The 14,505-nt window shown below is 42.2% G+C and overlaps 2 protein-coding genes across 4 annotated transcripts in view; both read left to right on the forward strand.

The window, feature by feature from the left end:
* CUBN (cubilin) overlaps positions 1-5,491 on the forward strand; it is a 278,146-nt gene extending 272,655 nt beyond the window's left edge. The window contains exons 65-67 of the mRNA XM_086714844.1: positions 221-386; positions 1,883-2,118; positions 5,013-5,491. Coding sequence (XP_086570970.1) covers positions 221-386; positions 1,883-2,118; positions 5,013-5,120 — 510 coding nt within the window. The 3' untranslated portion in view covers positions 5,121-5,491. The remainder of the gene's footprint in view (positions 1-220; positions 387-1,882; positions 2,119-5,012) is intronic.
* Positions 5,492-12,294: 6,803 nt separating this feature from the next.
* Positions 12,295-14,505, forward strand: part of RSU1 (Ras suppressor protein 1) — a 203,399-nt gene continuing 201,188 nt past the window's right edge. For 2 of the 3 annotated variants that reach the window (XM_025930694.2, XM_025930695.2), the window contains exons 1-2: positions 12,296-12,452; positions 12,689-12,800. In XM_025930694.2, the coding sequence (XP_025786479.1) occupies positions 12,692-12,800 (109 nt within the window). In that variant the 5' untranslated portion in view covers positions 12,296-12,452; positions 12,689-12,691. Of the gene's footprint in view, positions 12,453-12,688; positions 12,801-14,505 lie in introns of all 3 variants that reach the window. The other variant, XM_025930696.2, reaches the window with a different exon arrangement.

Below are 14,505 nucleotides of genomic sequence, written 5' to 3' on the forward strand. Positions count from 1 at the left end.
GTTTTTGATCTACAAACTGGATGTTTCTCTCCTTTGTAAGAGAACGTGACTTCTGTGTGTATGTTCAGAAAACTCTTCATTCTTAAGTACACAAAAAGACAAAGCTTTTCCAAAAGAGGTTGTCACTCAGATGGTCTCATGTCTCAGTGGATGGCAACGGCAAGTCAGAGAAGGAAGAATAAAATGCTTAAGTATAATAATTAGTGGCTCATTTTTCAAGGTAAGAAACGGCAGTGACAGCAGCTCGCCCTTACTGGGCACGTACTGTGGAACCCTGCAGCCAAATCCTATCTTTTCTCAAAACAATGAACTGTACCTACGGTTTAAGAGTGATGGTGCAACTTCCAGTCTTGGATATGAAATTGTCTGGACCTCATCACCCTCTGGTAAGACACTTGCACTTTGTAAGGGAAATTGATGCAAGGGAGGAAAAACTTGGAGGGGGGGGTGGTGTCTCATAAAAAAGGACAATTAAAAGTGACCTTACCTCTTAGCCATCTGTATACTGTATTGTTTTCCAATAAATATAGAGATTTTTGTTAACAATGACAGTACAGATATCCTTTTTAATTCTACTCTCATTATTTCTACATTACATGTTTCTTGTAATATGAAGAGATATAGAAAGAGTACAGATATATGAATATACATACATATAAAACATAGATATGATATACATTTTTAAATTCCTTTATAAATTCTGATTTTGCCATATTTTTAACTCTCGGTTTGATCATCAAGGTAGTTCTCTGAGAATTAAAAAAAAAAAAATGTGTACCTAAAGCCAAATTACTTACACATACTTGGATGTAAGTAAACAGCTGTGCCTTTGATAGCACCAGTCATTTTTCAGCAGTCCCGGGGGTGAAAGTGCATTTTTTCAGGGAAGTCAAGTAACTTCCTGCATGTTTTGTTGGTTGGTTGTCAAGTAACTGAAGGAAATTTAAGTCATGTTAATATATTTCACTCAAGAGAGGAGGAGTATCTTTATGAGAAGTCCCGTTGAGGTATTTCAAAATATCTAAAAATTTCCAAGTAAGAATGATAAAAATGACTTAAATATACTGAGGGACAAGAAATAACTTAAATCTTGGCAGCTAAAGATGCTTACACATGATCTCCGATGCCCTGATTTTGCAGCGGAGGAAATAAAAATGAGGTTAATGAGTTTTCCAGAATGCAGAGCAAGATTTTGGCAAAAGCCAAGACCAAACCTCCAGGGGTCAGACACCCAGCCCAGCGCCATTTAATCTTACCATGAGGTTTCTTTCTGTTAAGTGGGATGTCTGGGTGCCCAGGCTATCTGGTCTAAATAATGACAGCATTTGCAAATTAACACCAGTACTTACAGGGCTCTGTTTTTGAGTATGTCAATCTCGGTACTGTCAGTTATAAGCCCAGGAAAGTCATTTTACAATTAAATAATTATTGTCAAAACCTACAAGGATACAGTCTTTCAGGTCAGCCCTGGAATTCCACTTTTAATTTTACTTCACTCCCGTCATTATCATCAACTTGCTGCATATGGAGAGCCCTACGCCATCAAAAGTACACAACAACTTTAATTACTCTCGCCTACAGCTATTTTATCAAGTTCTTTGTTTTCCCAACCCACTGTTTTCAAAGAAAGGACTTAGAGGAAGTGGTCCCAAGTCATGATATACAGGGAAAAGAATACATGGTAGGGGTGGGGGAAGGTAGGATGAGGTGGTGTTGAGGCAGTGGGGATATAGCCCACAGAAGGAACTGGAAAGGGCTTTCTGCCACCTCTGTTCTTGCAGAGTGTCTCAGCACCTTGAGAAAATTGCAACCGTCTTCCTGCCTCACAAGGAGATGGTTTCCACTTTGTTGAATATAACGGCCTGTGTTGGTTTCCTTGTAGGCTGTGGTGGAACTCTTTACGGACACAGTGGCTCCTTCACCAGCCCTGGCTACCCGGGAACTTACCCAAACAACACTCACTGTGAATGGACCATCATTGCTCCTGCTGGCAGACCTGTCACGGTCAGCTTTTACTTTGTCAGCATTGATGATCCCGGAGACTGTGTCCAGAACTATCTCATACTCTACAATGGACCAGATGCTAATTCTCCAGCCTCTGGATCATACTGTGGGGCAGTGAGTAAAACAAACATTTTTAAATTCCCATTTATTATTTTTAAATAACTTAACTGTACACTTTTAAAGGCAGACACATGCAAAGTACAAAGCACAAGTCTTTTGCAAATTTCAGCAGTTTCCAGATTTTCCTTTCTATTTGGGGAGCACGAGTGCCACCTAGTGGGCACTGCGTTAAATTAATAGTAATAGTTCCCAGACTCCACTGCATCACAATCGCTTTGTGCAGTCATGTAGGGGTCCAGACTTCCAGTGCTCACTCCCATCCACTTAACCAGAATTTCTAGGACAGGGGCTGTTGTACGTTGTTTTTTAAAAGCTCCATACGTGATTTCAATGCACTTCCCAGGGTTGAATACCCATATTGTTTTCTCCATGAATACAACTACAGACCATTTGGACACCTGACTCCATTTTATCTACTTCTTGTTGAGAATCGTAGGAATTCTTTGAAGAAATAAATAGAGATATTGGAAATGGGTCTAGTAACTAGTAGTTGTTCTTGTAAAGTTCTGGTGTGATAGATCTCCCTTAAACGTCAAGGTAGGATTCTGACAGGGACTCAATTTTGCTTGCGTCTGTCCTCGGCACCTTCTCGTTTTATGTGAAAGTAGATACGGAGCTTTCCAGTAAGGGAGATGTGACCACAGTAGAGAGAATATCAGTTCTTGCCGTTCTGCTCTTTATTTATTAGCCTTGCCAATTAATTAGGCAGTGAACTACAGCAGCTAAAAATCTAAAGAGTTGTTTGGTTTTTCTAAATTGAGATGCAATTGATATATAACATATTAGTTTCAGGTGTACGACATGAATTTTGTGTGTGTGTGTGTGACCAGAACTTTTAAGCTCTACTCTCTTAGCAACGTTCAAATAGACACTACATTCCCAGGGCTTACTTATAACTGGGAGTTTGTACCTTTTGACAACCTTCATCCATTTCACCAATCTCCCACCTCCCGCCTCTGGCAACCACCGGTTTGTTCTCTATATGTGAGAATTTGGTTTTTTGTTTTCGTTTCATTTCATTTTGTTTTTTTAGATTCCACAAATAAGTGAGATCATGTAGTATTTACCTTTCTCTTTCTAACTTATTTCACTTAGTATAATGATCTCAAGGACCTTCCGTGTTGTCACAAACAGCAGGATTCCCTTCAATTTGTGGCTGGATAATACTCCCTTATCATCACATTATAAATATACAAATATATAATATTATAAATATAGATCCTATATATTTATCCATTCGTCCATTGATGGACAGTTAAATTGCTTCCACATCTTGGCTATCATAAATAATGCTGTGATGAACACAGGGGTGCAGATATCTTTTCAAGTTGGTGTTTTTGTTTTTTTCTGGATAAATTCCCAGAAGTAGAATTGCTGGGTCACATGGTAGTCCTGTTTTTAATTTTTTTTTTTTAATTTTTTATTTTCAACGTTTATTTATTTTTGGGACAGAGAGAGACAGAGCATGAACAGGCGAGGGGCAGAGAGAGAGGGAGACACAGAATCGGAAACAGGCTCCAGGCTCTGAGCCATCAGCCCAGAGCCCGACGCGGGGCTCGAACTCACGGACCGCGAGATCGTGACCTGGCTGAAGTCGGATGCTTAACCGACTGCGCCACCCAGGCGCCCCGTGTTTTTAATTTTTTGAGGAATCTCCATACTGCCTTCCACAGTGGCCGCACCAATTTGCATTCCCACCAACAGTGCACGAGGGTTCCCTTTTCTCCACGTCCTCGCCAACGCTTGTTATTTCGTGTCTTTTTTATGATAGGCATTCTAACAGGTATGAAGGGATATCTCATTGTGGTTTTGATTTGCATTTTTCTGATGATTAGTGATTTTGAGCATCTTTTCACATACTTGTTGGCCACCTGTATTCTTTGGAAAAATGACTATTCAGGTCCTATGTCCATTTTTTAAATCGGATTGTTTGTTTTTGCTATTGAGTTGAGTTCTTTATATATTTTGATTGTTTTTTAATTCTTTATGTATTTTGGATGTTAACCCCTTATCAGATACATAATTTGCAAATATTTTCTCCCATTCAGTAGATTGCCTTTTTATTTTGTTGATGGCTTCCTTTGCAGTGCAGAAGCTTTTTAGTTCGATGTAGATCCTTTAGTTTATATTTGCTTTTGTTGCCTTTGCTTTTGGTATCACATCCAAAAAATCATTGCCAAAAACCGATGTCAAGAAGCTTACTGCTTATGTGTTCTTCTAGGAGTTTCATGGTTTCTGGTCTTTAATTCATTTGGAGTTGATTTTTATGTGTGGTGTAGTTTCATTCTATTATATGCGAATAGCCATGTTTCACGGTGCCATTTATTGAAGACAGAAAGGTTATGAAAATAAACCCTAAAAGGAAACTGCAGATGTTAACAGGGGAGAGTCGTACACTTTACTGATATGATTGTTTTAGTTGGAAGAATATGTGTTTCCGTCAGAAAAATTAAAATTTTAGTACGAAGTTGGATTGGAAATTCAACTTTTATGACAATTTTATTGAGGTATAATTCACGTACCATAGAATCCATCTACTTAAAGTGTACATTCAATTGTTTTCAGTAGATTTAGAGTTATGTAGTTCAGAGTTGTCACCGCAAACAATTTTAGAACATTTCCTTTCTCCCAAAAGAAACCCTGTATCCACTACCAGTTAATCTCCATTTCCCTTTGATCCTCACCTCCCACCACCAATATTCTTTTTTGAGGTATCCATATTACTTCTTAGCAAGATTCCTTCTAGAAAAATATGCAGGTTTATGTAAATTCAACAAAATTTCTTTATGTAGTACTTTCTTCCTAGGCTAACGTTTCCAGAAAGATGCTCAAATGTGCAAAATGTGTAATTGGTTCTTTTTTTTTTTTTTTTTTTTTTCCAATTTTAGGACACGAACATAGCTCCCTTTGTGGCCTCCTCACATCGGGTCTTCGTAAAATTTCATGCAGAGTATGCACTGCGGCCATCAGCCATCCGGTTAACTTGGGACAGCTAACTATGTAACACGGTGTGGTGGCTGTACTGCAGGGCCCTCGGGCATGAGCACAAGTCTGCCATCCTGATGCGGGATTCTGCCTCTGCCACTGGGAATAATCTGAATTTTGCTTTCACCAACGTATGTGTGGAATCAATATGCATACATTATATTTTTGTTTTAATATAGAATGTAGCTTCATTAGCCTTGGCTGTGCTTGTCACCCTTCCTTCTAACACTTTGAGCCGAAAAGTTCCTAAAATCCCTTATAAAGTTGGAAATGATTATGGCAAACGTGACGGAAACTGTCAAAAGTTAATGATAAAACAGGAGTATGATTTTCACTGTGAATGTCAAATGAGGGGTAATAAACAGTAATGAATTGTACGTGATGACGCTGCACTCATTTTTAACTCATTAGCATTTAGTCCTTCACTAGCAGGTGTAGGTTTTCAAGTTGAATTTTTACATGTGGATGAATTATGCAGATCCTTCAGAATATGAACTATGGAGCCATGCTGCCTGCATTGACCGTTAGCCCTCCTTGTTGAAGCTTCCTTAACTTCTCTGAGCTTTCATTTACATGTGTCCCACCATTGCCCATTTCTAGCTTACCAGCACTGTATGTAAAGCCCTACATAGCTTAACAACGCTTTTGTAAAGTTTTCTGCTGCCTTTAACCAAACATGTTATGCTAAATATGCAAAGTTAAGTCTTCGTAACAACATGGGACAAAGTGAAAGGAAGACGCTGTGGAATGTGTGACTTCATCCTACTCAGATACTCAAGTTCCAGAAAAATTGCTTCTGCACAGAGTACAGAGCCACGTGAATAAAACATTCTCACCTTTACAATTCCCGCTTCCTTGAACTCTGTGTTATGGGTAGATACATGACTTTCACAGACGACCTATTATTGGCCGGAGCCGTGAATGCACTGAACGGAACCATCCAATCCACGGGGTCCTGACAAGCCGGGGCAATGGACAAAAACTCAAGATGAAGTTCCGTAGGGGGAGATACAACATTTTGCTCTTTTACCTGAAAATGAATCACAAAGGTACAGGATATAGAGCAATTTGACACTAACATGTGAAAGGACGGGAATTTTATCTGAAGGCAAGACAAACATATGCAGCTGTCAGACAGTAAAAGGATTTGATCTCAGGTCGCGTCATGAGAGTAATGGTATCCACAAGAGTTATGCACAGAGAGATGCACTTTCCCAGGAGGTACATTAAAATATCTAGGAGGCACAAAGGTTTCAAGAAAACACAGGCAATATTATTGTGTAATTTTTTTAATGTTTATTTATTTTTGAGCGAGAGACAGAGAGAGAGAGAGAGAGCAGGGGAGAAGCAGAGAGAGAGAGGGACACAGAATCCGAAGCAGGCTCCAGGCTCTGAGCTGTCAGCACAGAACCCAAAGCGGGGCTCTAATCTGCAAACTCTGAGATTGTGACCTGAGCCAAAGTCAGATGCTTACCCGACTGAGCCACCCAGGCACCCCATCTTTTTCTTTTAATCAGAATTGTTTGGGCTATGTAGAATCTTTTCTTGGGACTAATCTGGAGATTGTTTTTGTATTTTTATGAAAAATGAGTTCGGAATTTTTATTGGGATTGCTTTGAATCTATAGGTCGCTTTGGGTAATACGGATGTTTTCACAATATTAATTCTTCCAATCCAAGAACATGTGATATCTTTACATTTATTTGCGTCTTGTTCAATCTCTTTATCATTGTCTTACAGTTTTCAATGTACAGGTCTTTCACCTGCTTGGTTAAATTTATTCCTAAGTGTCTTTTTTTATTGTTTTTGATGCAGTTGTAATTGGGATTGCTTTTTTACTCTCTCAGATAGTTTGTTGTTAGTGAATAGAAATGCAACTGATTTCTGTATGTTGATTTTGCATCCTGCTCCTTTACTGAATTCACTAATTAGTTCTAACAGTTTGTTTTCTTAGTAGATAGAATCTTTAGGGTTTTTTATATGTAAGATCACATCATCTCCCATTAATAAGATGCATCTAATTTCCGCTGGTTCTGTTTTAATTCACTTATTTATACATACTTATTGAACATTTACTACATGGCGTGTACTAAGAACAACCAGGGATAAAGTAGTGAACAAGACAGCCATACATACAACTGATGTCCTCCTACTTCAAAAATCCCATTACCCACGTCCATCTTGTCTGGTTTCCTGAGCCTGTCCTGAGGCAAAATTTTTAATTTCCTTAGCTGGTGAAACTTATATTAAGCCACCTTCCCAGATCTGGTGGTCAAGTAATAACTTTCTGGCTCCCAAACTGCATGATCACGGAGCTCCATCAGGAGCGATCAGCCCTGCACAGAGCTAACAATCAACAAGTTCACACTGGTGCAGGCCTCCTGGTTGTTAAATACCGAGATATACCCAAATGCTGCTTGCGAGCCATAGAGCAGAATCCAAAAAGCTATAACATAAAATGAATGAGTTTGAGGGGTGGGTGAGGGGAGGTCTTACTTGGAAGTTAATGGAACGTGATAGGCCACGTGGGTCTGAAGGAATACAAGCGAGTACAAATGTAAAGCAAGGGAAAGTACTACTGTTCACAGCTGATCGCACACCGAACCGAGAAAGTCTCGTGGTTACCTTCTGACCCCATCCCACTCTAGGTGACATTGGGAACTTGAGAAGAGCAGGGCGGGGACAAGAGACAAACTCCAGTACCCACCTCGCCCCTCCGGCCTCCCCAGGGTCCAGCAAACAAAGGGCTGATGCTTGGCATAGAAGGTGGCTTTAGGACCCTGTTCCAGCACGGTCTGATTTCAGTTCTCCTGGTAATACCCATCCCTACCTGCTTATATCTGGCAACCCGGGACTGGGGCGAGCCAGGCTTCCACTCCTACCTGACCTCTTTCCCCTTCGAGTCTCTGTCTCCCTAAACAACTGGACCTGAGCAGGAAGAACAAACCTCATGCCTTTTAGTCTTCAAGGGTAAGTCTAGCCATTATTGGCCAGACTTACCCTTGAGGTAGCTCAGCAGGAGGCCACCACTGGCTCTTTCTGGACCCAGGGGAATATTCTGTCACTCCAGGCGTTCTTGTGAATCCCTAGGGCATGGTCGGGGCCAGTGACGGTTGGGGGCTAAGAGATGTCATAATTTGCCATAATTTTCTATTACATTTCAACTCCGTTTACTGGAAGGAATTTGTTAAAAATATGCCACACGCTTACCAAGGGAGTACTAACAGTATTAATTATATTAAGAAAAATTAGAACTGGGATGCCTGGGTGGCTTAGTCCGTTGAGCGTCTGACTCTTGATTTTGGCTTAGGTCACGATCTCATGGTTCATGGGATCAAGTCCCACATTGGGCTCCATGTTGAGAGTACAAAGTCTGCTTGGGATTCTCTCTCTCTCTCTCTGCCCCTCCCCTGCTCCCAGGTGCTCCCTCTCTCTCTCTCTCAAAATAAACTTAAAAAAAACCCAAAGAATAATTAGAACAAATATCTATGTAACACTTGCCCTCTGCGAGGTGTCATTCTCATATATCACTCATTGAAATAAAACACTAAGAATGATCACCCCCATTTTACAGTTGAGAAAAATGAGGTATGAAAACTTATATAAAACTTGAGTGACAGAGCTATGATTCTAACCTTGACAACCACCCAAGAGTGTGCCTCCCATTCAGCCTGAAGCAGTAGGTGTGAACTTATTAAATATGAGATATTATTAAATATTATTATAAAGTATTTTCATAGGCCTATCAAAGTTATTAAAAAAGATTGTTATATGACCTAGAAAAAATTTTTAAATGTAATTGCTGTTAGTTTAGTAAAAAAATAGAGATCATACAACAGCATCCAAAATAATGGAAAAAAAACTTTTTACCTATGGGATTACAAATCACCCCATGGCTATCCATTTAAAGAGGAAGCTATTGGAAGAAAAATGATATATTAACTATTGGATATTTCATGAAAAATTGGTTTTTCAAATTTTAATTTGATAACTATACATAAATGTATAGAAGTCTAGAGAATAAAAAGGCATTTTTAAAATTAATGACATGTAATAATTTATGTAAATTTGCTAGTTGCCATAATCTAGTGTACCTTGTGTGGCCCAGGCATCTTCCATATCTATCTTTGATTGGAGCACTCTGTGGGCTGGGGGTGGGGGGTAGAACATTTCTCCCAATGGGAAGGAAGTATTGAAGCACAGACCGTATGTAAGCACAGAGCACTTGGCAGTGAGGCTGTGGAAGGGATTTAAGCTCTGATAAATATGAACTTTTGCATGGATGACTGTCTACATAATTTGCAGGGCCCAGTCCAAAAGGAAAACTCAGGGCCCCTTGTTCAAATCTTATTAGACATTTCAAGATGGTGACAGCAGAGCATTAAACCAAACATGGGGCCCAGCTAAGCATGGAACTTTGTGTTACTGCACAGGTCACATATCCAAGGAGCCTGGGCCCCTTTTCCGTGTTATAAAATTCTGGAACTTAGGGACGTGTTTTATTAATAATTACACTGGCAAAGGGCACCTGGGTGGCTCAGTCGGTTAAGTGTCAAACTCTTGATTTCGGCTCAGGTTATGATCTCACGGTGGTGAGACTGAGCCCTGCATCAGGCTGCACACTGGCAGCATGGCGCCTACTTAGGATTTTCTCTCCCTTTCCCTCCACCCCTTCCCCACTCGCTCACACATGCGCATGTGCTTTCTGTCGCTCTCTCAAAAAAAAAAAAAAAAAAAGAGCTGTACTTGCAAAAGTGAAGGGAAGGAGAGGAGAATTATGAAGAAATGAAAATAAATTTCTGGAAAAGAGGAAGTGAATGAAAGCATGATGACAAGTGAATCAGAAAAAAAAAGAAACTGCGGCCCAAAGTAATTTCCAGACAGATATGCAGCAGAATTGGGAATCGGCTTTCCAGGCACTACGTGGATATGGGGCTGGCAGGTGCAGCGTGAGGAGGTGAGACCAGCAATGCAAGTACTGTATTAGCCGGAGCACGCCATTCACCGTCTCCCTGCCCCCGCAAAGGCAGCCATGTGACTACACCGCAGGCACAAAACTGGGACACCTCCTCTGGAGAAATTTAACCCACAGCCCAGGTAAAATTAATGCTGACCTAGGAAGGAAACAAATACGCATCACAAATAAAGGAGGAAAACAACCACACCCTGGCTATCTAGAAAAATTAGTTCGGATCTTCATGCGTGAATATGAAAAAACAACCAAGAATCACCAGACAGGAAGACCTGCAGTTGTGTGAATGCGAAATCACTGGATAACATAACAGAAAAAGGGCACAAGAAAACACAATTCAGTCAACAGAAGAGAAATCTGAAAATTGTTATCCTCAGAGGGTCACCAGGGTGGCTCAGTCGGTTAAGCCTGTGACTTCAGCTCAGATTATGATCTCCAGGTTTGTGAGATGGAGCCCCATTAGGTGGAGACCCTGTGTCGGGCTCTGTGCTGACAGCTCAGAGCCTGCAGCCTGCTTCAGATTCTGTGTCTCCCTCTCTCTGCCCCTCCCTGTTCACTCGTTCTCTCTCTCTCTCTCTCAAAAATAAATAAACATTAAAAAAAATTTTTTTAAAAAGTGTTATCCAGAGATATTTGAGAAGAGTGCGCTCATCAAACAAAAGTTCGGGGCTAATGTAATCAAGGAGGAGATCTTAGGCAGTATTTTTGGTTAATAGCCAGAACTTCTTAAAATTTTAATAGAAGGTTTGGAAGACAACATTAAGATATCTCCGAAAACGTTAAGTAAAAAAAAGATAAATTAATGAAATACATGAGGTGGAAAACAAGATACCTATAGGAAATTGTCCTAGGATGCTGCCCTCTGACAGATTTCCTGAAGGTGCGAAATCAGAGAAAATGGCTGGAAAGACATTTCAAAGAAATAACAGAAAAAAATTTCCAGAGAGGAAGAGAGAAATGAATCTTCAGCTGGAAGGGCCCAAACGGATGCTAAACAGATTAAATTTAAAAAGACCCCCAATTAGATTATGGTGGCATTTCAGAACATGATAAACAATTCAAAGATCACAAAAGCTTCCCAAGAGAAAACAACAGTTCTCCCGCAAAGACTGGAGGAGACTGACACATTTATGGGCATCAACATTGGAAGCATAGATCGATCGAACTATGCTTTTGAGATCTAAGAGAAACTGATATTGAACCTAGAATTCCATGGTAGGCAAATAAGAAAGGGTTGGGCAAAACAAGAACATTTTAAAACACAGAGCTACTCAAAATTTGTGCCTCCTATACATGGTCACAGAGAAGTTTACTTGAGCGGTACTCCAGCAAGATGTATACAAGAAAGGTCTTTAAACCCAGGAACCCGGTTAAAGAAACCACAGATCAGCTCTCAGCTGGAAGAGCAGAAATAATTAGTCTAAGTTAGAGCAGAAAGCTAGTAGGTTCCTAAAGTCTTCAAGAAGAATTGAGTGGATTTAAATCAACGGGAGATACGATAAAGAAGCTTACAGGAAGAAAAAGAAAAGCAGTTAGAAACTCCAGTAAACACACACACACACACACACACACACACACACACACAAAACAAAAAACCAACAATGAAAATTGCATTTAAAAACTCATCATTCAATAGAAAGCATACTAAAATATGTCATAATTTTGAGTGTAGTAATAAGAAAACAGAAGTCATTTATCTGTGTGTATTCCCCCTCATGTGACACAGAGGTCCGGGACTCCGAGCTGGGTGCTGGGAATACAGACCCCGTGCAGTTCTTGCGTTTGAGCTCCTGATACAGCGGGAGGCAACGACTGCTGATAAATGGAACCTCAATTATAGAAGAAGTACAAAGAGAGGCAACTTCTCGCTTCTCCACCTCCCAAGCCCAGCTACAACACCCTGACCCCGCAATCCCCCTCCAAACCTTCCCGCTTCCGCCCAAAGCACTCAGTGCTTCGGCCCACGAACCGAGCCTGCGCCAACCCTACTGCGCAGGCTCCCAGGCGGGTCCGCGCGGATTGCAAACCCAGTGGCATTCCCGGGGACGAACGAACCTCGGGGTGGGGCGGAGTCTCCAGGCCAAATGACGGACGTGATTGGTCAGCCCCCGGGTACACATTCCTTTGTGGGCGGAGCCTCACCCTAGAGCCACGTCTAGTAAACTGTTTTCCTAATTTGGAAAGGGTCAGGCGCGGGCGGGGCGTGGAGCGGCGAGCCGCAGGGTGTGCGCTTGCGCCGAGCTCCGGGACAGGGCGTGTTCCCCGTTCCGGTCCGCGTTTTGCTCCGAACGAGTGCATCTCTTGCCACTCAAGTGCGCCCTGCGGAAACCTGTGGTTCTCTCGCCCCACCTGTTAGGTGCTGCCTTCCGCGGTGAGTGTGTGTGGTTTGTACTTGGGTTCGCCTCTCCCCGCGCCACCGGAGTAGTACTGGACGCTTCCCACGCTCTTGCTCCGCCCCGCCCCCTCCCTGCACCCGGACCCTGCCGGCCGTTGCCCACCATCCAAGCCTGGGGGAAAACCGGACAGTGCCAGCCCGGGGCGTCTCCCCTTTCTCTCCCTGCACCGCCCTGACCGTCGCCCACGTGCTTGTTGTTGTCATTGCTACAGAACATGTCCAAGTCTCTGAAAAAGTTGGTGGAGGAGAGCCGGGAGAAGAACCAGCCGGAAGTGGACATGAGTGACCGGGGCATCTCCAACATGCTGGATGTCAACGGCTTGTGTAAGTTCTCGGGCAGGGTCTTCCCCTTGGAGCCGCTGGAGGGTTTACAAAATTTCCAAGTAGCTGCCGGCCGTGGTATGAGAGGTTGTAAAGATTTACATCCCGTTCCCTGCTTGTCAACCTCGCTTGTGGAGAGCTTAGCCCAGAAAGTTTGCAATCAGAATTACGCTCCGTTCCGATTGGAAGATGAACCTGAGAGTCCAGGGAAAGAATCACACAGATAGGTGTAGCTGTACCTCATTGTTATCAATGCTGATCGTTTGCATTTGGGTGGATTTCCCACACAGTGTACTTAATACCCACTTTATTTTCAATTGAAAATCATTTTGGGGGCGCCTAGGTGGCTCAGTCAGTTAAGCGTCAGACCCACTCTTGGTTTCTGTCCAGGTCATGATCTTACCGTTCTTGAGTTTACTGCTTGGGATTTCTCTCTCCCTCTCTCTGCCCCTCCCCTGTTTGCGGGCAGGCTCGCAAGCTCCCTCTCTCTCTCAAAAAAATAAACATTGGGGCGCCTGGGTGGCTCGGGTCAGTGAAGCGGCCGACATCAGCTCAGGTCGTGATCTCACCCTTTGTGAGTTCGAGCCCTTCGTCCGGCTGTGCTGACAGACAGCTCGGAGCCTGGAGCCCACCTCTGATTCTGTGTCTCCCTCTCTCTCTGCCCCTTCCTAGCTCACGCTCTCACTCTCTCTCTCTGTGAAAAATAAATAAACTTAAAAAAATAAAATAAGTAAACATTAAAAAAAGAAAATAATTTTTGAATCATGCTTCCTTTCTCCTAATACAGTCTCTGATCCTTGAACAATTGCCACAGAAAAGTTATGTGATCACTATTCTTATGCCTGGAGTATGTTAAACGTTTCTTGACTCTCTACCCTTTTTTGGCTCTTTATTCTACTTAGTTGAGGCTTTTCTAACCGCCTTCTTGTGCTACTGTGATGTCTCCCTAACTTTCCCTCTTCCAGTTTTGCTGAGCCTGTTTACCCACTTTTGTTTTCAAGTGTTGGTTTTCTGCAACATACCTTACTGTGTAGCTCTCCAGAGATTGCAAAGTCGCATGTCCATTAGGGCCAGGTGAAGCTGGTCATGGACTTCCTAAGAGGTATCTCATCTGAAGAGGGTGGCTGCTACACCTGCTACTCACATCCAAACAATTGTCACCACCTGGGGATGTGGATTTAGTGTTGCCAGAGTTGTTTTTTAAGAAGCCAAGAATCCAGATTTTTATATGAAATTTCCTAAGTTTTAGACGTTGACAACCAATTCCAAAATTTGAAAAATAATTTCTTTATAATTTTTTTAATGTTTATTATTTATTTTTGAGAGAGAGAGAGAGAGCATGAGCGGGGGAGGTACAGACAGGGAGACACAGAATCTGAAGCAGGCTCCAGGCTGCAGGCTCCGAGCGGTTAGCCCAGAGCCCGACGTGGGGCTCGAACTCATGAGCTGCGAGATTATGACCTCAGCCGAAGTCAGATGCTCATCCGACTGAGCCACCCGGGCGCCCTGAAAAATAATTTATAGGTGAAATAAAACTCTTCTTCAGGCAGAATGTGGCTTAAGGTTGGACCTTCTCCCTTCAACACTTCTCCTGGTTGTTCATTACCAACAGTAATGCTCCAGGTTCTTTGGCGTGACAGGCAGAGCCATTCTGAATCTGACCGAAACCTACCTTAGTGCCTGTCCTTTCCATGCATTTGTTTTCCCA

This window comes from Puma concolor, chromosome B4 (genome assembly GCF_028749965.1).
Source record: "Puma concolor isolate L17-30 chromosome B4, mPumCon1.1.hap2, whole genome shotgun sequence".
Taxonomy (NCBI): Eukaryota; Metazoa; Chordata; class Mammalia; order Carnivora; family Felidae; genus Puma; species Puma concolor.